This window comes from Hypoxylon trugodes, assembly GCF_022578975.1.
Source record: "Hypoxylon trugodes strain CBS 135444 unplaced genomic scaffold F4822scaffold_4, whole genome shotgun sequence".
In the NCBI taxonomy this organism is placed as follows: domain Eukaryota; kingdom Fungi; phylum Ascomycota; class Sordariomycetes; order Xylariales; family Hypoxylaceae; genus Hypoxylon; species Hypoxylon trugodes.
In genome coordinates this window covers 1,397,253-1,423,033 of record NW_026250019.1, presented here as the reverse complement: position 1 = coordinate 1,423,033, position 25,781 = coordinate 1,397,253, and the positions used below count along the sequence as shown (strand labels likewise).

General features: G+C 46.4%; 6 protein-coding genes across 6 annotated transcripts; 4 read left to right on the top strand and 2 right to left on the bottom strand.

The window, feature by feature from the left end:
• Positions 1–4,346: 4,346 nt before the first annotated feature.
• F4822DRAFT_208011 (uncharacterized protein) lies at positions 4,347–7,006 on the top strand. The gene is made up of 3 exons (XM_051453832.1): positions 4,347–4,616; positions 4,683–4,793; positions 4,847–7,006. The coding sequence occupies exons 1-3, from the start codon at positions 4,490–4,492 to the stop codon at positions 6,760–6,762; spliced, it is 2,154 nt and encodes a 717-aa protein (XP_051315437.1). The 5' UTR covers positions 4,347–4,489; the 3' UTR covers positions 6,763–7,006.
• A 4,057-nt stretch (positions 7,007–11,063) lies between these two features.
• On the top strand, positions 11,064–14,366 carry F4822DRAFT_207938 (uncharacterized protein). The gene is made up of 2 exons (XM_051453830.1): positions 11,064–11,702; positions 11,754–14,366. Exons 1-2 carry the CDS (start codon positions 11,350–11,352, stop codon positions 13,657–13,659), a joined length of 2,259 nt encoding a protein of 752 aa, XP_051315436.1. The 5' UTR covers positions 11,064–11,349; the 3' UTR covers positions 13,660–14,366.
• Position 14,367: 1 nt separating this feature from the next.
• On the bottom strand, positions 14,368–17,136 carry F4822DRAFT_442876 (amino acid transporter). The gene is made up of 8 exons (XM_051463041.1): positions 16,562–17,136; positions 16,305–16,509; positions 16,160–16,229; positions 15,433–16,093; positions 15,043–15,340; positions 14,936–14,981; positions 14,777–14,859; positions 14,368–14,714 (listed from the first exon to the last, which is right to left on the bottom strand). Exons 1-8 carry the CDS (start codon positions 16,657–16,659, stop codon positions 14,607–14,609), a joined length of 1,569 nt encoding a protein of 522 aa, XP_051315435.1. The 5' UTR covers positions 16,660–17,136; the 3' UTR covers positions 14,368–14,606.
• Positions 17,137–19,017: 1,881 nt separating this feature from the next.
• Positions 19,018–20,192, top strand: F4822DRAFT_437001 (putative nitrilase; the record flags this gene model as incomplete). Its single annotated transcript, XM_051462373.1, has 4 exons — positions 19,018–19,175; positions 19,241–19,636; positions 19,704–19,896; positions 19,971–20,192. The coding sequence occupies 4 exons, from the start codon at positions 19,018–19,020 to the stop codon at positions 20,190–20,192; spliced, it is 969 nt and encodes a 322-aa protein (XP_051315434.1).
• Positions 20,193–20,267: 75 nt separating this feature from the next.
• F4822DRAFT_207818 (fungal-specific transcription factor domain-containing protein) lies at positions 20,268–22,230 on the bottom strand. The gene is made up of 4 exons (XM_051453828.1): positions 22,023–22,230; positions 21,278–21,963; positions 21,001–21,225; positions 20,268–20,946 (listed from the first exon to the last, which is right to left on the bottom strand). Exons 1-4 carry the CDS (start codon positions 22,063–22,065, stop codon positions 20,344–20,346), a joined length of 1,557 nt encoding a protein of 518 aa, XP_051315433.1. The 5' UTR covers positions 22,066–22,230; the 3' UTR covers positions 20,268–20,343.
• A 1,051-nt stretch (positions 22,231–23,281) lies between these two features.
• Positions 23,282–25,010, top strand: F4822DRAFT_207697 (sterol-binding-like protein). Its single transcript, XM_051453826.1, has 3 exons — positions 23,282–24,020; positions 24,092–24,292; positions 24,368–25,010. The coding sequence occupies exons 1-3, from the start codon at positions 24,005–24,007 to the stop codon at positions 24,529–24,531; spliced, it is 381 nt and encodes a 126-aa protein (XP_051315432.1). The 5' UTR covers positions 23,282–24,004; the 3' UTR covers positions 24,532–25,010.
• The last annotated feature ends 771 nt before the right edge of the window (positions 25,011–25,781 follow it).

Here is a 25,781-nt window from a genome sequence, read left to right as displayed (position 1 = left end):
AGAGAGCAAGCAAGCGACAAAGACACTCGAGGGGCAGTAGGTCAAGTTTATAAATGTGGGATTCAACGGATATGGCGGATACCAAACGATCCACTACTGCGCTACGTGGTGGACTAAGATAGACAACACATGCAGAAACAGCTAGAAATGGCACGATTAGAAGTAGAACAGGCAGCTAACAGCATTGAGAGATGGTTCACGATATCGGTCGTTACGGTCGTTGGACAATGTTGTAGTTTCGATGTCGTGTGCTCCCCGCCATGGGGGTCCCAACGACCCTTGCCGAACTCATAGCGGGGTAAAGAAGGGTATGATTGGTCAATGGGGTCAATATCGGTGTCAAGACTTGGCGAGTTAGGGCTCGATTAGGGAGTTTCTAGCTCACAGATATGTGGAAGCTTCAGCGATGTCGGTTTAGAACAAACTTCTGTTGAGACCATATTCCCTCATTTTCTTCTTCTTTACATATAGCCTAGGTTTCTATCTATTATCTATATGGCGTATGCAAGGAAATACTGTATCATTGTGCGAGTGATCCCGTCTTATCGTCTTAGATTATTGTTCCTGATTTTCTACGTCACTTGTCTTACATTTCGAGACATTATTCCCACCATCATTAAGTACATCGTGACTACGATCGCTGAATATTATTCCACGGAGTTTCTTTATCTCCTAAAACTTAGTCCGTTGTTTCGGATGAAGAGTCTGTGAGCTGAAAGCAAAAGCAAGAGAGTTGTTCGTGCGAGTACCATGTAGATAAAGGTGTCAATGCTATTTTAACAATGTTGGTGATGAAATTCGCATATTAATGAATCAGCTTACGTGGGTGTAATCTAGATCTAATACAAACACATTAAGGCACACAACAGGCGAAATAAATCATGTGAAGTAAAATGTGCGGCCAATTTTATTACGGAAAGGGGTGATGTGCTGAAATACTCCTATTGGCTGCTGGGGCACAGACTGGAGATCTATGACAAGGGCGAAAGCCAGGGGACTCCAGAGAGTCTGTGCAGCGCAAAGCCGTCGGCATTTTACCACATACTGGCCAAGATATTGAATCTTACAAGCCTCTCCGCAAGACATGGCTTTTTTTTCTTATGTGGCTTCCACAATTCCTGTCCGATCTTAACGGGTCTATGAATACGAGTATATCTTGTAAGGAAAGCCACATTCTAAAAACACCATTAATCGCTACGTTACATAAGTTTAAGGGGCCCACCTTGCGACGCTGCCAACAACTTACTATATTGAGCCTCATTTCCGGAAGCCAGGGGGGTGACTCGGAATGAGAACAGGCCATGAGTTCGTAAGGCCTGCCTTATCGATATGTATGCCCTCCAAGATTTAGTCAAAGGCAAGTAAGCATCACGTACATATGTATGTAGGTCTAGAATTTTCACGTCACGATATCCCATTTTCAGCTCCCTTGCGCCAGTCATAGCATCCGTTGCGACGACAAACATGCGAGATATCATTGGGTCCGAACTCATGGGTCATCTACCCCGAACCCATCAGGGGCTGAAAGAAGTGTCAAGTAACGCCAGACGCCCTAAGGCGATACCCAATGGTTATTGGACAGCACCCAATTTCAGTACGCTTAATGTCGGAAGTTTTGAAGAGTCTCATTAGTCGCCGGGATTTTTCTATACCTATTAGACTTGATCTTTGTCGACATCTCTAGGTAAACATTGGCGACAGTCGCAATTTATTATCCCATTCGTCCATCGAGCTACTGGCATTAATCTTCTTAGGCGTCGGTCATCGTCAAGTGACCTAAACTAAAGCAGATCATGTAATGGCGTGGGTTTGGCATAACAGGGGTCTTCGGCAGCAATCGATGCCGCATAGGGCCGAAAGTACGGCATAACATGGATAAGTGTCTTGCCGAACTGTCGAATGCTTCATATTTCGATGGGTCCCGTGTATGCGAAGAATTATAGTGCAGTTTTACGCCAACACGTGTATAATGCATACTACGGTGACTGTTGAAAACCCCAATGTCAATAGAGGGCGCTAGGTTGTTGACGGTGTGCCGAAACATGCGCAAGATTAACTAGCGCTAGAACGATAGATCATAGGGGTCGCTTCTTAGTCAAATTACTTGGGGTCCGTGATATTTCGTATCTGGGGTACCCGATCCGTGATAGCGGCGGTTAGCTGCTGTTCAATGGGCATGATCGCTTAGAAAGGTAATGAGATGCAGAGATGACGTGCAATCTGACAACCGGCCTATCACGATAATCAGGGTAGAGGCCAAATTTGGCAAACAAGATTGTAATGAGAGGAATAGAAAACAGAAACTGGTCTAGCAAGAAAACCTGGTATCCCATGACAACCACCAACCTGCATTCACTTAAACTACCTTGACTGTAGTTACACTCCTAGGATTTCAATCTGGTTCATTTGGGGTTGATTGGCTAATTATGGCATTACCGTCCATGGTCACATCGGGTCTATTCAGATTGATGAGAATAAGAGTAAAATCGAATATGGTTAAATCCAAAGGACAGCTAATCAGTCGATTACTATAGGATATCCCATGAATTTTCCAAAAGATCCCAAGACCAGACAGCATAGAAAGGGGGAGAGAATGTGGAGGAATTTAATTCGATTTTGGAAATAAAAACTACTCTGAGAAGAGTCTCCGCAGATGGAAGAGACCCTGGCTTCTAACTATCTGGGTTACTCCGTATTTGTCCCATATTTCTAGCAGCATAACTAAGTGGATCCAGGGGTAATCGGATTGTCAAATCACCGCACTCATCTGTCCTGCAAGGTACCCGTTCAGGCCGAGCCAGGCCTGTCTAGGAAAATTGCGCTATACTAGATAAGCTTAGCGGTTGCTAGCGCTGTAAGGAAGGTCGATCGTGCAGCTTTATTAGTGTTACATAGCTCTTATCGTTGCTAAAGTCAGCGAAACAGTACAGCTCTTAGCTCCTGCCAACGTGCCAACTAGGTACGGTTAACTTAAGTAAGTACCTATTCGAGCCTACTGTTTCGGTCTGCCCTTTGTCCTAAATAGGATCACCGAACTTTGTGGCGTTCTTCATTAAATATTTTTATTTTCTTTTTCTTTTTTCTCAGCGCACGAGGCGGCTAAACATGCTAAAAATGTAGGTACATATTAGTAGGTATGTAATACGAACATTGAATCTATATAGGCTATGAACGACACCTAATTTGAAGATGTGTACACCTATACGAGAAATAAGTGTAGAAACGGGTATGAAAGTTGCGATAATACCAAGAGAAATGGAAGTAGCCGCTTACATACATACGAGGAGGGTTAAACATCTGGGGTAACTCTATCTATCTCTTATGATCGTACCTAGGTAGGAAGTCAGAAGTTTACAATTTGGTTTGAAGGGGTGGCGTAAAACTAAACAATTACAACTCTTTAGTTACAATCGCAATTACATGAACTGAATCCATTCATCCCACCAAGTCTTTTTTTACTCATCATATGAACAACTAGTAGTGACTTCATCATCGGTTTCTCCTCAGAATATGTAAAGTGGTTACCGTATTAGGTCAACAGCCGCGAAAATCATCATTCTTTGAACCCGAGTTTGTTCCTGATTCCTCCTTCATACACGTCCACCTTTACTTTTAACACGAAGGAAGAGTATCATGTAAGTGAAAGGAGGCTCTAGCTCCTTTTCAATTACGATATCTCCTTCGATACTATATTAATATTTAAATTTCCTAGAAGCCATCTAGAATCGAGTTAAGAAATCTCCGGAAGCCTTCGGGTATGAAGGTCTGAGTACAGGAGAGAAAAGATCCCTATCGCCATACCCATAACTCTTTTAAGTTATTACTGCCAAGCAAGACAGGGAATACAGGGAACAAGGGCTCCTGTCATGGGTGGTGGCTTGAAGAGTGGACAGCCCGTGCATAGCGTAGCCAGGGGTTCAGCGACAGGGGATGGTATTAAACATCCACTCTTTCGAGACACAGGCCGCAACGTCTAAGAGACCTCCTCACCGACCTTTATGGACCACAAGCTCTCTTGAAACCTCCTTCAGATCTTGTTTCTTTCTTGACCAATTGTTCGTTCTAACCTTCGACAATCCTCGAAGCGAAGGCCCATCCAGCGTCCACTCCCCCGCGACGACACTGCATCCAGCCTATCGCAGAGCACACGATCACATACCGTCTGTACCAACGAACGCCCGCTATACCTGCCGGGAACAGTAATACTTGCAGTCGGGGCTGTGGAGTTTTTCAGTTTTCGAGTTCCTGCACGCCATTCAACGTAACGAATTAATCGATCTTTTTTCTTTCACCTGCGTGTAAAATCGTATTGGTGCCGTCGAGACTGGCAAACAGTCTCCAATCAGTTTTTATCATTACAATCTACAATAATTTAGAGCTCCGATCGAATACGAATTAGGCGAAGGATTGCTGATGCGCGGTACCAACGATCTTGGTGCCGAATGACGAAAGGCAGAAAAATAAGAGAAGGAATTGCTACACACTTTTAATGATGGCAGAAGCAACACGGCAGTCGGCTTTTATGCCGACAATAAAATGCTCGAACTGCGGGAATCAGGTAGAGATTTCAATGATGGGAGATCATGTTTGTGGTAGCGCACCCGCAGCAACAGAACGTTCGTGATTTTCTTTTTATAAATAATTTTGTCCGCTGTAAGCACAGCCTCTAACTCTCAAAACAGCGCCTCCTCCTATGCCAGATCTACTTGGCGGCGCGCTGTCTACTTTCAAGACAAATGTCTTCGGCGGATTCGCCCGCGCTGCACCACCGGCTGTCGATACTTCAGCAGCGAGTAAGCTAACTATTACACATTACCAAAGTAATTATTGATTAACATAGTTATAGATCGCGCATTCAACAAGTCAGACCAACTAACGCCAGTAAGCGCTTCCACTGGATCGCAAGCTATTTCACCAAAGACACCGACGCATGGACGGCCTGGTGCCGGTCTAGGTGGCGATGAATACTTTGCACCAGCAATAGCAGGTTCACCCAGACGACCAGGCGGATATGGAGGATTCGGAGATTCAGAATCGTATGAAGGCGATTCTAATTATGCCACCAGTCCAAATAAATCAACCAATTTCTTAACAAGGATGAACAGCATAGCACCTGGGCCATTTGAAATGAATCGAAGACCTGGGGCAAATAATGCGTTCGCGCGAAGTAACAGCAGAGATAATGTAACAGAATCCAATGACGATTCATTGCAAGTTGGATATACGATGGAGCGACCGGGTACTGCGGGCTCAACCTCATCCAAGAATAGCGCTAGTCTCGCACCTCCAAGAGCACCGCGAAAGAATGGATACGGGGGGTTTGGTCCACCGCAAAGAGATGGCGATGAATTTGAACCACAACCACTTGGGCTTGGAAAGCGATCTGAGACGTTTCCTGAGAAGCTCTTAAAGACAAATGACGGGACATTCGATGCGCCAACACGCGCACCATCCGCTCCCGGCCCAAGGCCCGATCGGTTACGAAGTGCATCTGGTGCCGATAGACCGTTAATGACTAGCGAGCGAACACAGCGACCGTCATTCGGAATGGGGGACGCACTACGCCCACCACTACCGCGAGCGGGGCCAGCACGTCCACTAACGCGAGATGGCGGTAGAAATGGTTCTCTCAATCCGACTGACGAGTTTGGTCTTGGTAACCCGTATCACTCACCCTCTGTATCGCAATCTTCTAGTAACTCCGGCTATACCCACACATCTCAGCCAAGTCAAGCTAGCTCAAACACAAGCCCAGCGCGATCAGTAGCATCCCACTCGGGACCGCGGCGACCTTCGGATACGTCCGGATTCGACGCCTTGATGAATGATCTACAATTTTCAATGGATGCTATGCAAACCAAGGGACAGCCACCTTCACCTGTTGATCAGTCGTTAACAGGAAAAGGTATTGAGCCGACGAATTTCAACAACCGACGTGGTCCTCCGCAAGGTCTTCGATTAGATCCATCCAATTTAGGAGGACGGGATCCTAGGTTAGGTTCACCCGTAAAGTCACCACTAAGTCCTGGGCCGTCTCCAGTTCGTAGCGATCCTGCTGTTCAGACTGGTCTCAATCAGTCCCCACCAACCCGGCCATCTCACAACCGTCAACCATCAAGATCCCGGGGTAATTGCAAAGCATGCAAGAAACTCATTACGGGCAAATCTATTTCTTCAGCAGATGGTCGATTAACTGGGCGCTATCACAAGGCATGCTTTGTATGCGCAACATGCCAGGAGCCCTTCTCGTCCTCTACATTTTATGTCTTAAATGATAAGCCGTATTGCGAACAACATTACCACAAACTCAACGGCAGTCTTTGTGGAAGTTGCAATAAAGGTATTGAGGGACAATACCTTGAGGATGAGTCCTCGAAGAAATATCACCCGGGCTGCTTCCGATGTGGTGATTGCGGTATTGTATTGCGAGACGGGTATTTTGATGTTGATGGCAAGGCATACTGTGAGCGTGATGCTTGGAGATGGATGCAATTCGCAGTACAAGCCCAAAGGCAACAAACACCACCACCTGGCATGCAGATGTACCCAGCGCGTCGACCCAGCGCGCAAGGCCCTCCTCCGAGAGGACTACCCTCAGGTCCTGGTCCGATGAATCCTAATATGAAGGGACCTGGGCCACTTAACCGACCCTTCGGATTACCCACCGGTAACCGCCTAGCTCCCGGTCAAGCTCTTGGCCGTGGTGGTTTAGGTCCGATACCGAGAATGGAGAAGAGAATGACAAGATTAGGCATGATGTAATGCAGCATCTTTATCTCTACCCCCAACCATCTTTTATTATTTTGCTTTTACGAAGATACGCCTCCCATTTGTCACCCGGCTTTCCCTACCACCGCTCACTATTCCGTTAGCTCCGATCGTTATATATCAGCATTGGCGTTTACGGCTCTCTTATTTTCGGGAAAGCATTTTGATTTTTGGTCGCATATACCCTTTCAACCTTCGATTCACTGCCGCTATTTGTATATATATACCCCTTGATGCGGTACCTGCCCCGTATTCGGACCAGACACTATTATCGTAATATGATAATATGAGGTTCCTCGCTTTTTTGAGGACTCAGATTATTTGCATTGGGCACTGGCAGGTCGAATGCCATTCGGTCGCCCTTCCATTCTTCTATATCAGGGGATGTCTTCGGGGGTGGGATAGGATGATGGGTTTTAGCCCCATCTTAGCTAGGTGTTGGTAGGAGCATTAGGGGGGCGTCTGGCCAGACTTGGCTGGTCATGTTGTCTGTTACTAATAGGGGGGTAACGGAGGGGTTACGAGGAGGTTTAGTGGAAGAATTGGGAGATCTAGCACGGGCGAGAGCTGTAGATCATACCAGTATACTACTTAGTTACGCCTTTGTAATGTATAGCTATAGTAGTAGTCTGCTCCTCTTGGAGCAGGCTGGATAATAACAAACAATAAACCATACCTCTGACTGCCTATCTACTTTTACATCATCGTGATCTAATATTATAGTTGCCTACTTGCCTACCAATGTACTACAAAGGTCTAGAACGGGTGTTACTCGATGAAACACCCATATCATCTAGCAGCGACAGACAATCGCACAACTCACCTAGGCATCTAATATTTTAATAACATAATTACCTATCTGCCCAGAAATCCAGATGTTTACCTACCTACACAACGGTGTGTTCCCCCAAGGTGAACAAAACGAATCACCCGATACGACGCTCTTCTACTTGCCGAACAGGCTAGACACCTCGACAACCGGCAAAAACGGGTTGCTAGGTTACAGCCGCAAGGTCGCAATTTATGCATGCTCTTTATGCCGCGTTGCAGTGTAATAGATTGGTAAAAGGTAAGACTGCAACTTGCTTAGAGATGTTGCTAGCCGTTGCTGTGGCTAGGTACCTTTAAAGGCTAGGAAGGTTATGGGTACCTATGGAGGACGGATGTACGTATGCGAGCTCATTATAATGTTTTAGATGGGGTGGGATGTCGCGTGCCGTGGAGCGATCTAGAATCAGTGCAGAGGTTCACGGGAGAGATTTTACGGCTATTGAGGGGTGCGGTGAATAGGTTTTGTGGTACGGCTGGGTATATGATACCCTTAATTTTGTATACCGCTACCTATACTCGCTTCTTACTGCGGTGGTAGGAAGAATTGTTTGTGTTGCGACGAATGGTGCTACGATGTGATTTTCTTGTGCTTACTGGGCATGATTGATGCTTAGAAACGGTGAGGTAGATCGGTATCTAATGTGTGCAACATGCTGCATTTGTCGATATCACATCGTCGATTGCTTTGCAATGCCCCAATTGTTGGACTCCAAAATGTTTGCATATACATCGTCAGTTGCACCGAAAGAGATGCGCATTGCGGCAAATCATCGAAGGGCTCCATAAAAGTAGTTCGCCTATGTGCGACGGCGGAGGTGAGAATCATTCCTATGTGGGTTTCTCTCACTTTCACTAGATATTTAAATTAGGCAAATGCTTGTTTTCACATACTCTTATGTGCGTATCCTAATTAGACAGAAATATAGAGCGTCATGTAAGATTATTGGATTTTTATTCTCCGTCTCGCGTCGCATACACAGTCAGCTGTGTAGTGCTGTAGTGTACACACAGACGCTGCACTCCGCCCTCACTCCGCTATAATGAATGTTGGTTGTGCGACACCTTCATCCGAGCGAAACAAACCAACAACCAAACTGACGAATCCGGACCGAAGAAGACCTGACACAAATATTGAAGGGGAAATGTAAAAAAGCCAAGAGATTTTATCCTTCCCTCTTTTCTCTCCACGCTGTCCTCTCCACCCCCAGTTCCCATTCGTTGCTCCTCCTTGAATAGGCAGGGGGGCCACATCGAATTTAAACGAATTTGACGAATGTAACATGGAGAGATAATAGCTGCCGAGGGCAGAAAGTGTGAAAGAGGCTCCTTGATTGGATCGTCCGGGGAGGCGCCCTGCACGATGACGATCTTTGGCGTTACGTCGTGCCCCTGGCTGGGTGTCTGCGGTGTGTCAGATTTTACTGCGTTGGTCAAATGTACCTACTACATACACGCAGTAACCAATACGCACTTAATACGCTGTAAGGACCCGATGCTTGACGGGCGCAATAGTACCTATGCAGAGCGGGCTTTAGCTGAGAGAAGCCGTTTGATCCTACGGAAGGCTTTTCGATTTTCGATGTTATAAGTAGGATTTCCCCATGTTTTTACTTTTCTATGATAGTTACACGTGTAGCTATCTATGTATAGATAGGAATCTTAGTTGCTTACGTAGTTCGGCAAGTTTCCTACGATCCCACCATCTCGGTACTCACGGGAGCTAGGAGGCTGTGATGGCTCATGTGTCGAGGTTGATGATTGTTTCCTCTTTTCGCTGAGTGAGGCCCTCTATGTATCGGGTAAAGCCATTCCCTGATGATCCCTTTGGATTATGTTAGTCAGAAGGATGACGTTTGTAGGTACTTGAAGGTATGGATAGGTCCATATATTGGTTTTCGCATATGGTCATGTTCGTGAAGATTCAGCTCAGATGTACCTAAGCTAGAATGTTTTTAAAAATGTGTTTCTACACTACAGGCTCTTTGGTAAGGCAATATTGTTTCATCGATAGGTAACGATTTGGTCATTTCCAATAATTCCTAATCAGGGACTTGCCTATTGCGTCGGCGAATCTCTTCAATAGGCCTTATCTCGCGGCATTTCGACAAGGGAACGTGGGGAAAGGGAGGGCATAAAGACCACCCCTTACCAATTCTATTGAAGAATAAACCAAGGTAAGGGACATTAAGTAATTATAGAACTAACTCGTGAAGTATCGATATCAAGTTTTAACTAGGAGATCAACTAGGAGATAGATTTATAGAAGAATAGTTGTAAGGGAAGACATTCTGTAGAGTTAGTTGATTTAGTTGTTCTTCTCACACGCGAGACCCTTGTCAAGTACTAAACTATACTATGTATTAGTCTGTACCTAAATTACCTCAAAGCAGCCACCCGCCGATGCAGAATTACATTTAAGTAGCTACATTTGTACTTGTTTGTACGCGTATTTGTGTAGTATTGGAATAGTAAAGCCCCGTTTCTTGTAGTCGCACGGATGCATTCAACAATCTTACTTCATCAAACTTGTCTTATCTCGATTTGTATAACTTCGGATCATAGGCAATGTGTTGTAAAAATTCTAGGATAAAATCGAGAACATCGAAGAGCGACTTTATATTGATGCGTACTATAGAATAAATACCCTAAGTACCTAATATGCAGTAAGAGACGATCGACACTTGTAGTTTCGACTTGGTCCAATATCAGGAATGTATTGCTTGCTTGATCCCTGTCGGGTGGAACCCCCACTCACATTAAGTATTTTTCTGCAGTAATCATACCGAGGTATACATATGCCGAATAGTAAGAAGCACCTTATCTTTCCAAATAATGATGTACACTATACATACCACCCTAAGTAGCACGACATGTACCTAACCTGCATATATCGGTCACCCTCTACTTTAGTCCACCCCTTATAGCGCAACTTGCACATCGTCAATCGTGCCCGGTCGCGCAATGTTAGCCATTTTACCTTCAACTTCTTGCCCACAAAGGGGAGCAAAGGGGGTCCCCCAATTTCAAGCATCCCACTTGAACTGCTTTGGTGTTGATCACCACAAGCCAAGACATCGCGATATTGGTTCCCTGGTCCCTTTTTTTTCTTGGACTAACTTGACTATCTTATTGTTCTTTCTTCACTCCTTCCCTCGAGAGTCAGTTTTTACTGTATAGTATTTCTGGGGTTCTTTTCTTTTCTTAATCTGATATATTTTATTTCTCCCCCCCGTTTACCACTATCCATTATCTATTATCGCATTATCGACACGTAACCACTTTTTAGACTTCGCCCCGGCCCTTTCTTAAAAAGTGCTGTCGTAATCTTCTTTATCCGACTGGTTACCCACTGTAGCGGTAACCCCTACACTCATTTTCTTTTTTTCGTTTCTAATTTCTTCAGTCCTACAAGCACTGCAAGCTTGTTGTTTCGCATTGACAACCGAGCTCCTCGGGCGACACACGACATACTCGAGTTCAAACGACTATAGTCGCGATTCCTTTCTACTTACACATCGCAGATCGAATTCCCTTTCTAGGAATCTAATAGCGAATATCGAGGGAGCGACCGTAACGATCTCTTTTTTCCCACTTCGATTCCAACCAAGCGCTTTGGTATTCGACTTAGCGACACAGATACCGCCGTCTCGCGATGTTACTACCTTTAACCCTCGCGTGAACCTTTCTTGCGATATCGATCCGTCGTTTCGTCAGCCCCGAAGCCGCGTATACCCCACCAATTGGTTCGATATGATGTTAGCGGTACAACCCCGTCGGTTACTTTCGCGACCGAGGGGTCTTTTGTTCCTTGCGGTCTTTGCGGGAACTTTATATTGGCTTCTACTACATGGGCCTAGCAGTTTACACACTGCGAGGTGGTATGATGGAAGTGCTGGACCAGTACAGGCTCCTCTAAAGAGTGATAATGGAGCCAACAATGCTCCTGCGCCGGTGAATGAACAACCTAGCGGTGACGACCAAAATCAACCGCCTCAAGTTCAGGTACAGGAAAAGACAGAAGAGGAGAAAAAGAAGGAAGAAGAGGAGCATAGAGAAGAAAACCTAAGGGTCCAATTCGACAGCGAATATAATATGCTTGCTAGGTAAGTCCGATCGCAGTTTGTTCTCGCCCATGGATTCTAACGGCCGTATAGCGAACCCGGTGCCGACGCTATATACGGACAAACGCTCAACACTCTCGACCCCACTAAGAAGCGATCCTTAACCATTGAAGAACACTTGAAACCTGCCAAAGAGAAGACCTATTTCAGCGAACACCAACCCTATATCTACAACCCATATCCGAAATATAATGAGAAGACTTGGCTTACCGAAAGAGCCCAATACGTACCCTGCGAGGGTCCAGCTGGCAAGACGGTAGGAGATGTGCGAGTTTTCAAGGGACAGCCTAAGTACTTCCCTGAACCTGGATTTGGGAGCTATGATGTTCTTGGTATGGATGGGAACCTATGCTATGAGCGTGAAACACGACTCAGCATGTATGGCTTCCAAGCAGACAACGATACTTCGACTCCATCGATTGACTGGGATAAAATACGCTGGGGTCAATTGCAGGAGAAATGCGCCCAGAAAAACAAGGCTCGATATAACATGAAGGGACATTCGAATCCCTATCTTACGTCGGTCTATTCACGCCATAATTCAAGCGCCCCTACCTTAGATGGTAGCGACTTTGATCTGCCCGAACTAACCCGTCGTGGAGATGACCTAGGGGACGGGAGCCCGTCCTTGCAACGAAAGAGGGGCGTTGTCCAGCCATCCAAGCCTGGAAAGAACAAGCCGATTGCGGGTTCTGAATCAAGGACTGCACTTTTATTACGGACGTATACCGGCAAGGATTACAGTGACAACGATATGCAGGTTATTCGGTCACTGATAACTGAACTTTCGCTACATACTGGTGGTCAATATCAAGTGTTCCTTTTTGTCCATGTTAAGGATACTTCGTATGCGATTTGGGATGATGAGGCAACATATCAATATGTTCTCGAGAGGAATATTCCCCCAGAGTTCAGGGACATTGCGGTCCTCTGGAATGACGAAGCGACGCAGACTATGTACCCTAAGATCGACCCTAAGAAGGCGACGGTACACGTCTCGCAGTGGCTATCCGTCCAGAAGTTCGCCCAGGAGTTCCCCGAATTCGACTATATCTGGAATTGGGAAATCGACGCAAGAGTAACAGGCCATAACTACGATTTTGTTGAGAAACTAGCCACTTTTGCTAAACGACAACCTCGTCGAGGATTATGGGAGCGTAATGAACGCTATTATATCCCATCTATTCATGGCGATTATGACACGCAATTCCGTAAGGAAGTCGAGCGTGTATCTGGGGAGGAAACAATCTGGGGTCCTCCGAAATTGCCCTTTGTTAACCCCGTCGGTCCGAAGCCTCCCGTTGCAAAGCCGGAAGATGACAACTACAAGTGGGGTGTGGGTGAAGAGGCAGATCTGATTACTGTCGCACCTATTTTCAATCCCATCAACAGTTCATGGATCAGTGGTAACGAGCTTTGGGGATTCAACGATTCCACTCATGAGACTACCGATTTACCGAGAAGAGCGACCATTGTTACGCATTCGAGAGTTTCCAAGAGGCTCCTTGATATCATGCATGTCGAGAACCTTCGAGGGAATCATATCTCATCGGAAATGGTTACGCAAACTACTGCGCTCCTTCATGGCTTAAAAGCTGTTTATGCCCCAATGCCTGTTTTCTTCGATAGGCCTTGGAGCGGTAAAGACCTCGCTCGGTGGTTCAATGGCGGCCTTAAGGGTGAAAGCGGAGGTGTTGGGTGCGCTATGGGCTGGGGACGAGAAGCAAGATATCGTGGAACCACATGGTATTATCGGGCCAATCCACCGCAACGAATGTATCTCAATTTTATGGGATGGGAAGACACCAATGTCGGTGGTAAGGATTGGGAGGATGACCACGGACGCCCTTGCTTGCCTCCGATGTTGCTTCACCCCGTAAAGGACATCGAACCGACGGAGCCCGGATACAAGAGCGAGTCGAATCTTCCATACTCTTGAACAAATGAGCACCTAGCATGATAAACACCTAGGTTAGTTACAACCTATTTGCTGGGCGAGGTTCAAGAATTTTCGCCGACTTCGAGCGGGCTAAGCCTTTGGAACCCCGACAAATCCTTGGAATTCAGCATTTCCTACCAGAATGACGAACTTTACCATATTTAGTCCGACGATTGAATCGACCACCCACATGCGCCATCATGCCCAGGTCGGAGTCGGATCGCCCGAACGATGCCGACAGATCATGACCCTTCGGTCCGAACAAGACCGCTCGGAGTAATCATTCAAAGCCACCGAAGAGTATTATCAGATCTTCGTCAATTTTCTATAAACCATCATTAGAACGTCGAGTACCTTTAAACGTAGCTCGAACAAGACAAGAAAGAATTCAAGATGCCAATACAAGCATCACAAACAATTTTACATATATCGCATTATCGGCGTTTCGCATAACCTGGCAACAGGTTTTTACATTTACATCAGGCACACGAGCGAGCTATGTCTCGGCTATGAACAAGGAAATACCACTACAATGTATGATTTCCTAATAGGATCGGTTACGAACCAAACTATACCCAATTCCCCAGTCCTAGATGGATTGGGACGAGATGAGACGTATTGCAGGGGCTTCAAGGTAGATATGTCAGATTAGGTACATACCCAACTTCGAATGAACATATTTTGAGAAGTTAAATCAACCATTATCCATGATGTATGTGATATGTAAACTTGGTGGTTTCTAAACTCTACTATCAGTATATTAAGCGTAATGATCGAGTTCTTCTCTACGGCATATTAAAGAGGGTGTCTAAATATCTTTCAACGAACGCCCCCAGTCTAAGTCGCTCACCTGAGCCTAGAAACTCGAATAAACGAGGAGCTGGGTATCACAAGTCTTTCCCCTTTCATTATATCCAATCGTATGTCCTCCCGGTCTTAGGTTCTATCTAGACGATATCTTCTTTCTTGCCTGAGCTCGTCTTCTCTAAAGAGACATCTGGATTGGACGATTGCCCTTCATCTCCGGGCGCACGCCCGATGATGGCTTCGAATTTCTGTGGGAAGTTAGATTATCTATGTCTAAACGGCAGCCGCATACCTAGGGGGATGAACTTACGGGACCCTCAAAGGTGTGGCCGTACGTAAACCAGTATGTGCCGATTATAATGAAGAATATTCCGATCACAACGACTACATAGTCTACAGGTGCCGATTATTAGTAAGAGTCAGGTCGATTTAAGATAACAATAACAATATTGAAGAGTGAATCACTTACTCATCTCATCTCCCGAAACGGGGAGTCCGGTCGGGAAGCAGAAGAACTAAACCAATCATTAGCATTTTCCTTATGTCCGCCGAGCGATGCCGACATATAGTACTTACCACCGAAGTAACGACCACGAAAACCGCCGCCACGATATTAAGCACCCATCCGGAAACGCGACCGAGGGCGAAATACGCCTTTTCGGTACGGAAGTTACGTAATATGCCGCGACCCCGTATCAGTAAGGCGATTACGGGGAACGCGTATGATACGTTAAGGAAGATGGTGGTACTAGCTGCGTATGCGCTAAATGCGACCGACGGGCCGAGATAGAGAAGTCCGAAGAGCACGTTGAAGACGAATGTGAAAATGATGGTGCGCACAGGGACGTCGAGCTTGGGTGTTATATGGGCGAAGCTGATAGGTATTAATATAACATTTCCAGATAAGAAAGGAAATACGAGAGCAGGGGCGTAGAATACGGGATTATAAAGGAGGATTGAGCTTACTAGTTATGATATAATATCCCCTTGTCCCGAGCCATAGCATACAACAACCTACTCGAACTCGTCACACATCCATTCGTCCCGTTAATAAAGCACACAGCCAACATCAACGTCAATATGGTCGCAGCAGCTCGGCTTCCAGTACCCTGGAATATCAATTCGGCGATAGGCATATTCGTCGGGGTATTAAGCACGGTATCCGGATCTGTAATGCAGAATAGAATAACCAGGATAAACGCTACGCCGGTAACACCTCCCACAACAACCGCGTATATAATCGCGCGCGGCGCGTCGGTGGCCGGAGTAGGCATTTCCTCAGTCATGTGCAACGCGGCATCGAATCCGATGAGCGAGAGCGCGCTTTGTAATAGTCCGAGGATCCATGCCATACCGTCGGACCATCCCGTCTCGTTCTGGAACTCGGCGAATACGAAATGCGCGTCGTTTTTATCGGATGTGGCTAGGAGGACGATGCTTATGATTACTACTCCTAGGAGTGACCAGTAGAGTGCGGCGTCGTTCCATCGTCCTAGGATTCGGTTCCCCCAGATATTGGAGCCGGTTGTGAAGGTTACGATCGCGAGGAAGATTAAGTAGGTGCGCCATTGTTCGATCTCGTAGGTTCCGTTTGAGGCTAGGACGGCAGCTGCTTGGATGAATTGCGCTGCGTGTAGGAGTATGTGTCAATCGCTTGTCTATGTCTGCGTATTTGTTAGGTCGGTGAGCTTACCAGCGAAAAAACCCTCAGTCGTAACCAGCGTAAGCCATCCCGCGATATTAGTCCAGCCTACCCAAAAGCTCTATAACATCTTTTAGTTAGTCCCATACTTCTTCCCCAAGCTGAAACTCGAGAAGCGCGTGCATTTTTCACCCACCATGGACTTCTTCCAAGCATCTGTGCACAGCGCATAGACGAAATGGTATTGGCCGCCCGCCGTCGGCCATATAGCAGCTAGTTCGCCGAGACTCGCAGCAAGCGCCAGATTACACAACACGCAGAAGATGAAGCCGTATAGGAACGACACCGAGCCCCCCGAGGGAAGGACGAGGCCAATTGACCCCGCCAATGCAATCCATGTGCTGTCGATGTTCAGCTCGAGTGAGATTTGCAGATTTTGAGAGTCAGACGTACTTGAGAATAGCGAATGTTAGAGCGACCATAGTCAGCCTCGACAGGCGAGGTTGCAATCGGCCTTCACCGGCCGGTGAGGGTTTGTTTTCGACGGACATTGTTTGATTAGGTACACCGGGTCGGGAGGAAGCATGGACAAGATTAAATGTGCGACGTCTCCCAGCACCCTAATAAGAGGCTGGTGGCTTGAGGGGAGGGTGAGACACGGGATAGGAGCACAGTACTCGAGTAACACTAGAGACATATGTACTCGCGCAAGGGAGAGAAGTATCTAGCCTTAAGTAGCCGCCCTCAATTTATTCTATTTTTCTATAACAATAGACACCGAAATATTGTACATATCTTTTCACATGCACATGGGCATAGATAGCACCAACTGTGTTACCTTACCATATGTGTAAGTGGACAGGGAAGCTTTATCTGGCGGTAGTATTGTTGATGTTAGCTAACTTGAGGTAGTAGTTGGTAGCACTGATACGACTAAGCCCACGTAATTATACAACGAATATAATAATCCGATACCGACAATGCCTAGAGATAAGATGACGTTCCGCTCCCGTTATAGATCTTTCGTAGGGCTCTCCCTACCTACCTGCGGCGTAGACCGCTAATCAAAAAGATAGGACGTCGTTCCTGGCCTTGTTGCTTATCATTGGTCCATTACTGGGATGAGAGGTGGTAGTGGTGGCTTTTCCAAGCGAAAAGCGTAGAACTTTTTGCTGTTCTGCCTACCAAATTTCTGCTGATGCAGAACATACCTAATACTATGTATTATGCAGACCTGACGTTCTTTTATTTTGTTATATTCACCGCTTATTCTATAGTAGGCAGAGTGAAATTTCCATATTATGGCCTATTTGAAGTTGCGGGTTTGCTGTATCATTCATAAATCATAAAAATCCGCGCTCATATAAAAAAGAAAAGAAAATTCGGTGTATAAATTCGCAGCCTTCCCACCTTTCCAGCCTGTATTCTGTTCCCTCCCTTACGTATTTTTATTTTTCTTTTCCATTCCATCCGCAATTGCCGCACCAGGGATCTGTCCGCTATGCAGCCTCCCATGTGGTGTTGGACTAAAGAGGAGAGAGTCCTTCCAAATACAATTCCAAATCCCGAAATGGGGGCCTCTTTTTCTTGTCTGCTGAAACCCTGGGGGAAAGAATGAAAGCGTAATAGCTCGATTAGGAAGTGAGTGTTATGATGTTGCTGTGCCTCGGTTTCACAGAAATCGTGTAAGGTGATAGTTGTGTGTTCGTTCTCGTTTTGTTTCTTGGGTTTCGGACCCTCTGGACAAAACATATTGCCATGTTGTCTGGGTGTTCCCACATATTCCGGGACCCTGGGAAGGGGTCCCAATGTCTTGAAGGTCCTAGCAAACCGGAGCCCCATCCCGAGATAACGATAGCTCCTCCACCATCCCTGCTGACCAGGGACTGGGGGATGAGATCATGTTATAAATGCCATTATATAAGGAAGCCTATAGGCATCATCGGAAGAGCATCGTCCCATGTTCGCGGATTATTGCCGCCGCAAAACGGCAGGGCGAACTACCTGGTAGGTGAGTGTAGGTCGGCCGTAGACTAAGCTAAGTTGAGGTACGTTTGTCGGATGCTCAAGCGCTCCGCCCGGCTACGTGCCACCAGCGCACCGAGGCTTTGCTATATCTGGGTAGAAGACCCACGCGGGAGCTATATTCGTCGCGGCGCTAGTCGATCGCGGCAGAGAGCTTTGGAAATACTCTGCGATCACTCAAGCAAACAGGATGAGCTTCCTAGCTTGATAATCTCAACGCTAGAATGTTTAGTTGTGTTTTAAAAAGAGGGGATATTGTAAAAAGAACAATGATAAGGGATGTTTCTTGACGGCGGCGTCATTAGCTACCTAGGTATGTGGAAGCTTTTTTTACGGAGCCTTATCACGGTGCGTAAAGTGAATGCTACGGTCCTAGGTTGATTAAGCTCGCAGCTTGGAAGCTACTACATACTTACATACCTAGGTAGGCACGCTACATGGGGATGTAGTGCGAGGGCATGGACGTGGGACCTGCTTGCAGCATAATGCGGCGTTTAAGTGGAAGTAGCTGCAAGGAGAGTGAGGAGATTGTAGCATTATTGGTCACGTCCTACCCTGAATATTCCGGCGTGGCCAATAATGGAGAGAAGCCCGTACGTGACGCGGCCGATTGGGGCCCAGATTGGCAGTCTAGGTAGTAGTAGAAGCGTAGGAAGCTCGGGATTCGAGCAAGGACTGAGCTGTTTCTGGGGTTTGCTTGCTGACTGCAGACGCCGTGCCTCCCCGCACCTGTACGTGACTGCAGGCAGTGAGACGCTTCTACCGGTGGGCTATAGTATAAAAGCTATAAGAGTTACCAGCAGAAGATCGGCCGTGGGTCGGGAAGCTCCATGCTCTCTATGCTACGAAGAAACCTCCCACTTAACGTTCAATCCAGCTTGACAATGACTGCTAAAGTTCGTGTTGGAGCCGTTCAGGCTGAGCCAGTATGGCTAGATCTTGATGGAAGTGTAGACAAGACTATCTCTCTCATTGAGAGCGCGGCCGCAGATGGTGTCCAAGTGCTTGGGTTTCCCGAGGTTTGGATCCCCGGATATCCGTGGTAAGCTTCTTCAAGAGCCTTGAGAGGGACGAAACACTAACGTCGACTTGCTTGCCTGCCGCTAGGTCTATGTGGACAAAGAGCGTTATCGAAAACACCCATATCATCCACGACTACATGAACAACTCGATGCGTCGCGATTCGGATCAGATGAAGCGTATCCTTGCTGCCGTAAAGAAAGCGGGAATGTTTGTGGTTCTAGGATATAGCGAAAGAGATGGCGGGAGTCTTTACATGGCCCAATCTTTCATCTCTCCGGAAGGTGAAATTGTCCACCATCGACGAAAGATAAAGCCCACGCACATTGAGCGAACAATCTGGGGAGATGGCCAAGCCGAGTCGCTTAAGTGTGTTGTACCGTCGAAGTTTGGCAAGATTGGCGGCCTGAATTGCTGGGAACATTTGCAACCTCTGCTTCGTTACTACGAATACTCGCAAGGAGTTCAAATACATATTGCAAGGTCAGTTCAGTCTTAACCCATTCCTTATTGCCGCTTTAAAAGTAGCCCTGTTGACTTGTTTGTGTAGTTGGCCTGCAGAATTTGAGATGCCAGATCCTGCCAAAATCGCCTGGCTATACCACGAAACGGGAGAAGCGAGCTATCGGGCTAGCCAATTCATGGCCATAGAAGGCCAGTGCTTCGTTCTCGTCGCATCCCAAATCCTAACCGAGAAGAACGTGGAGAAAAATAACCTTTCCGGCAACCCAGTTACTAAAACGGTGAGGCCCTCCAAAAACTCCCTCCTTACGCCTGTAAAAAAATAATTACTAACAAAAAGCCTCCCCTTCATTAGCCCGGCGGTGGATTCTCTATGATTTTCGGACCCGATGGAAAGCCCCTCTGCGAGCCCATTGGCGCCGGCGAAGAAAAAATCCTAACAGCGGATGTCAATTTGCGGGACATCGATTACCCGAAGGCGTTCATCGACGTTGTTGGTCATTATGCGAGACCAGATCTGTTGAGCTTATTGGTCAACCCCACCAAGGATGAACATGTAACAAAAATGGCAAAATGATTACGACGATGACTAAGTCGTAATGTAGGTAATCATGACATGTGAGGAGTGGTAAAAGTAGGTGTTCGTTAGGTGGAATGATGTCGAGGATAGTGATGAGAATAATGAGGATAAGGATACGGGATAAGGTGAATGGAGGTTTTCTGTCATTTTAGATACACCAAGGTGCAGTAATATTTAGGTCGACGACGTTCCACCATTTGGCATTAGAGACTCGACCACTATCGGCTTGAAGATCTTGTTGTTTCCAGTAAGATTCGATTATATCTCGTAAGACATAAACGTTACCGATTCGTCGCTCGTCATCCATCCGGTCGAGGGCCTGAAGGATCAATATCCTTTGCTGGTCGTTCTCGGTCTCGCATGCAATAACGAAAAGTGGCCAAGGACTCGTGCAGACATCCAGAATACCCAATGCCTGGAATGCTTGCTCTAGGTACATCGTCCTAAGTTCGTGGCTTTGAGTGCATTCACCTGTTCGTTGTAAGTAAAGGTACGTCGCAATTCGGTATAACTCGGCGGTAGTAAGGATTCTAGTACGCTCGTGAGCTGGTAGACGAGTCGCATCCGTAGGACTTAGATGTTGTGAGGGAATCGTTATTCTACTCTCAATCGCACGCCATTCATCGGCTCTTCGCGCTCGTTCTTCGGCGCTGAAATGTGCGGACTCGCCCCGTAACTCGATGGCTCGCAATCCATTCACATAGCTAATAATCTCCATAATTTCTACGGAACATCCGAGTGATCCTATAATCTACTTCTGTTAGCTACACTCGTCCTGGAGTAAGAAGTCCATGGGATGTAATACCAATGATTTATCAAAACTCGAATCATGGAGAAGTTGTAGAGAAGCTGGGCCTCGATTTCCATATTGAAGAGGTTGACTAAAACCACCTAAAATTTCATGATACAAAAACCATGTGTATAAAAAGCCATATCTCAACCGCCCGCCATGGATATTGGCGAGTTTGCGAAGGATAGTTTGGGCACCTTGTAGATGTAAATTCCAATTTCCCTCAGTTTCGTCAAATACCTTCCCCTCACGTTAGCACATAAAAAATGGAAATTTTCAGAAGTGCCCTTACATTATAGACGCAAAGCATCATTGACGTGGCTAGTTGGGTCTCAGTAATCCCAATAGATTCGCTCGAAAGCGAGGAAGATAAAGACCGAAGCGCATCGGCCTTATAGGATAGAGCTTGCTCTGGGCCCCATAAGTGAAAAGCGGATACCGCAAGCATGGCATTTCGGAGGCCATCCGAAGCGCTCCCGAGACTTGCGAGGGCCATAGGTAGCAAATCATCGCGGAACCCGTTGTTGATGTCAATTGTGGATATCATCTGGGATAGCCTGCTCCGATCTGACGCGCTAAAAGTAAGCAACTTATTTGAAACATGGGGTATCTGGAGTAGATCAGGTTTTTTTCCCTTACAGTAGCTAATGAGATGCGATTCCCTCTCGTGAAGGTTCGCGAATAGAGGGATTGTTCGTCCCGGTCGTGGCTGACCACGGATGATTGTTAAGCCAATAGGCGATATGCCTTTCCTTGCGACTGCTAGGTCTGAGTAAGTCACATTCAAAAACTGCTTCCCGTAGTACTCGGAATCGATCTCGTGATGGTAGAGCGTTTCGCTTTTCAGGTTATTCGATCTGCGCCTGCCGTCCGGCTGATCTGGCCACGCGAGACGGATCCCATAGCCGTGGCATTCTCTCCCCGTCCGGAGACAGTTGTTACAGGCTGGGTAACCTCGGTCACATCCGATCTTACGCCCTTTGCCGAAGGTTTAGTAAAAAGTTGCGATTTGCTGATGTTATACTCTCAAAACTTACGTTTGCACGTCCAACACCCCTGTGCTCGTCTAACCGTCTCCATCTTTTCGGCGTGTATGTAAAGTGGGAATTGCGCGCGCCTAAGTTTTTTAGTTTGAGACCGCACTTACGGGCTCTGAGCCTTGCATTTTCGATGCGGGTTTTGACTTCTTTACAGTGGCGAGGCTAGGTTAAAGCAGCTGAGCGGCGCAGACGCGGAGGTAGAGGGGCTATAATATCCAGACTGGGTCGATATCAGAACAGATAGTCTACTCAGGTCATCCAATTCTCGAATCTGCTATCATACGACGCATTGTAACGATTCAGCTGTACGATTAGGCCAAGCTGGGAGACTCTGACGACAGAATGGTCCCCGGAGCGCTGGGTACATTGGATGTACGTTGGTTCTCGAAGGTGGTCGCAGCGATATCGTACAATTCAGAGGTGTCAGGATCTCCGCAATTCCCTGCTGACCAATAGTAAGACGCCTCCTGACGGGGTTGCTAACACTCAAATCCCGAGTGACCGGATAAGACCCCGAGCATATGGCACCTAAAAAGCTCCAAGCGACACCCTAGCACCCCATGCAATCCATGCAAGCCAGATCGTAAAAGTAAGTTCAAAAGCAGAAAGAAAATTTTATGAATCTGAATCAACGTCGGTGATAGGGGTAGAAGTAATATTGATGAAGCTAGTCGGCGAGGAGACCAGTGCTCGGCAGTTCGGCGATTAAATTTTCTAGTCAATTTGGATGCTTGAGCTTCGTGAGGCAGTAATGCTGACGAAACATGGGCGATACAAAATCCTGTGCTGATACGTCATGCTCAGACCATTGTAACACCTAGAACGATAAGATTCAAATCCCATAAATCCCCTCCATTCCCCGTGCGTGTTCGTCTTGAGCAACGAGGTTCTCCGTACACCTTGAGATCCCAACAGAAGAGAGATCTCGGGAAAGGGAATGGGTGGTGAGTGGGTGAGCGGAGGGCAAGGACTGGACTGGAACACACTGGGTACCTACCTAGGTACCTAGGCAGTGACTGACGTCTAGACCCCAATGACAACACACTGTCTCTTGGCAGTTCTCGATCGGTACCCGGAGTCTCGATAGCAGACCGGTGAGACAATGAGACAATGGGTAATGTCGGAAATAAGCCCTTGTGGAAGGGTCATGAGAGATCAGGCGATGGTCGATGTATAAGATGCCAGGGGTTCTCCGCAGTGCCGCCCGGCTCGGTAGCGAAATGAGCTTCTTATTGGATTGGTGACAGCTTAGGTGCAGATACAGCTAACGAGATTGGGATTCGAACACGCCTAAGCTCGTACATAAGCTTGCGGAACGCACCGTCATGCAACATGTGAATCTGGACCGGGAGGTGATCATGGAGTATAACATGTGCAGTAATAAGGAAGCTGGGGATTTGATTTAAGCATATAAGTTGCATTTTGGGCGCGTGTAAACGGAAAGGAGAGGAACCTTAGCATTGACCCCCAAATTATGACCCCCATCCTTGTTCGTTCGTGATCCACGTTCCGTGTTCCGTGATGGATGGAAGAAGAGAAGTAGGGGTGGTGGGTCGTGGCTTGAAGGATAAATAAATGAAATGAGGCTTTCCTGTGGCTGGTGTAATTCGGATTGAGCCGCTTATATAATCACTCTATTTCCCTAATTCCAGCCTTACCTAACAAGCTCTAGCGTTCTTATTCCCCAGATGGAGTTAAGTTTCTCGGAGTTACTTACTAAAATAGCACTTGTTACTCCGGCTTGGCGGGCACATGAACAGATTAGGAAGCCGGCCGAGGTTTAATTCACATGTTGTTTTGGCGTCAGGGCCGAAAATGAGCGTCATCGCTTTTTATACATTACTATGTTAGCTCGATGCGATTCCCCGGATTCTTAACTTCTTTCCAATTTCTTACCTCGCGTGCTCTCTAACAACACACCTACAAACCCCCAATTATCTTCAATTTTACTAACTCTCGGTAATCAAAGTCTCGCCAAAATGGGTCTTAAGAACGGTACGTTGTTATAATTCCGTTGTCGCGCTTCCTCAATACATCCCGCTAACAGTCAATCGCCTCTTTAATAGACAAATTTCCTTCCTCAGCGGCTTTCGATGCTATCAACGAAGCGCTATCAGCGAGCGAAGCCGACCGCAAAGATGCTATCAAGCAAGGCAATGCTATCTTCGCATTCACACTAAAGAACAAAGCCGGTGAGACTGAGAGTTGGCATATCGATCTGAAGGAGAGCGGCACTGCTGGCACTGGTTTGGGAACTAAGCCGACAGGTAATACTCCATCCCAATTCGAGAGATTATGTGGCTCGGCGCAATGAGGAGTCTGCTGACTAGTAGCAACAACAGTCACCCTGAATCTGTCGGACGAAGACTTCGCGAAGCTCGTAGGCGGCCAGGCCAATGCGCAACGACTATTCATGTCAGGAAAGCTAAAGATTAAGGGCGACGTGATGAAGGCGACCAAGCTTCAGCCTATCTTGGCTAAGGCACAAACCAAGGCCAAGTTGTGAAGTCGTCGGTTGCTGCTGATATAAGCGGCCTAGATGTAATTACTCATTATACCCAATCATCTACCTATTTTAGGTATATACTCGATTATTAGATCATAAATAAGTTATCAGAGACGTCGTCTTTCACCCAACCAATACATCTAAAGAACCGCAATTAGGTGTTACGTGAAACGAGATTATCAAGTTCCCAGTTCCGGAACGGAACTATGGCATACCCAATACACAGATCGGAATATACCTAGGTAACGAGACGTCTTGCTGACTATAAGTCGCCGTTCCCGGGTTTCTCGACAGAAGCGCATATCATCAATAGCTGCGTCAAGTCCTATTGTCGGGTCTTCAGCACGATATTACCATAACTTATCCGCGAAAGCTAGGAAGGCTATTGTTTTACTAGCTAGTGCTTGCAACTGTGGTACTTATCGTCAAAATTTGCATTTAAATAATCCTATGAATATGACCTAGATGAAGTCTTAAGAACTAAGACCTACCTAAGTAGATGTCGAATCATGCAACAAGTCTCAAACTAAACCTCCCTGCACATGACACCTTAAACATCTTAAGTGTAGACTAAACTATAGACAAAATACGATCTATAAACAAAGAAAGATATAGATAAGACCTTATACCATTCCCGAAACTTCATAGGCAAACGCATCTCTTTGTACTTAAGTTAAACAGTTACACGCCCTTTCTTATCGGTATAAACGACAGGTATCAATAGATCCACAACATATATTCCAATGGCTTTCTAAAAGAATTGGACAGCTTACACATAAGCACAAATAGAAAGTGAATATGAATTCATCCAATTGTTTTTTAAAATTTGTGAATAGGTTGGGCACGATCCTAGAAAAATGATTTTTTGGAAGTACGTAATTAACGTGATAGGTGGCCTGTGCGCCGTAACCGCTGTACTGGGTACTTGAGATACTTACAGAGTCGCGTCGTGATTTTGACCCAAACCGTCCAATGACGTGAAGTCGCAATTCCGGCGCAAGCTTAGGCCAGTATTCTAACCCATTTAACGTTGACACCTAATAAAATTGTCGCTTCCGGCGTACCTTTTTCTGCAGCACAGTACCACTATCAATCAGATACGTACCTGTTTCTACCCTGATTAATTTTTTTTTCTCTTTCAATGTTCCTTCTTAGGTGGCCACGGTCGGTTCCCCCCCAAACCCCAAATAATAACATCACACCCTGTCCCTTTCTAAAAGCAAAAAAATACCAAATCTTCCTGCCCTTGT

What these genes read in the sequence shown, in the direction of transcription:
- F4822DRAFT_207818 (XM_051453828.1), bottom strand. Translation starts at nt 22,065, where the DNA reads ATGGAGACGGTTAGACGAGCACAGGGGTGTTGGACGTGCAAAC. An exon ending in GGGGTGTTGGACGTGCAAAC is followed by an intron (nt 21,964 to 22,022) that starts GTAAGTTTTGAG and finishes CCTTCGGCAAAG; the next exon opens with GGCGTAAGATCGGATGTGAC. An exon ending in TGATGCTTTGCGTCTATAAT is followed by an intron (nt 21,226 to 21,277) that starts GTAAGGGCACTT and finishes CGTGAGGGGAAG; the next exon opens with GTATTTGACGAAACTGAGGG.
- F4822DRAFT_207697 (XM_051453826.1), top strand. An exon ending in TTTGGGAACTAAGCCGACAG is followed by an intron (nt 24,293 to 24,367) that starts GTAATACTCCAT and finishes TAGCAACAACAG; the next exon opens with TCACCCTGAATCTGTCGGAC.
- F4822DRAFT_207938 (XM_051453830.1), top strand. Translation starts at nt 11,350, where the DNA reads ATGATGTTAGCGGTACAACCCCGTCGGTTACTTTCGCGACCGAGGGGT. An exon ending in GAATATAATATGCTTGCTAG is followed by an intron (nt 11,703 to 11,753) that starts GTAAGTCCGATC and finishes ACGGCCGTATAG; the next exon opens with CGAACCCGGTGCCGACGCTA.
- F4822DRAFT_442876 (XM_051463041.1), bottom strand. Translation starts at nt 16,659, where the DNA reads ATGTCCGTCGAAAACAAACCCTCACCGGCCGGTGAAGGCCGATTGCAA. An exon ending in CTAACATTCGCTATTCTCAA is followed by an intron (nt 16,510 to 16,561) that starts GTACGTCTGACT and finishes GAACATCGACAG; the next exon opens with CACATGGATTGCATTGGCGG. An exon ending in GCCACACCTTTGAGGGTCCC is followed by an intron (nt 14,715 to 14,776) that starts GTAAGTTCATCC and finishes AACTTCCCACAG; the next exon opens with AAATTCGAAGCCATCATCGG.
- F4822DRAFT_208011 (XM_051453832.1), top strand. Translation starts at nt 4,490, where the DNA reads ATGATGGCAGAAGCAACACGGCAGTCGGCTTTTATGCCGACAATAAAA. An exon ending in CGCACCCGCAGCAACAGAAC is followed by an intron (nt 4,617 to 4,682) that starts GTTCGTGATTTT and finishes CTCTCAAAACAG; the next exon opens with CGCCTCCTCCTATGCCAGAT. An exon ending in TGTCGATACTTCAGCAGCGA is followed by an intron (nt 4,794 to 4,846) that starts GTAAGCTAACTA and finishes ACATAGTTATAG; the next exon opens with ATCGCGCATTCAACAAGTCA.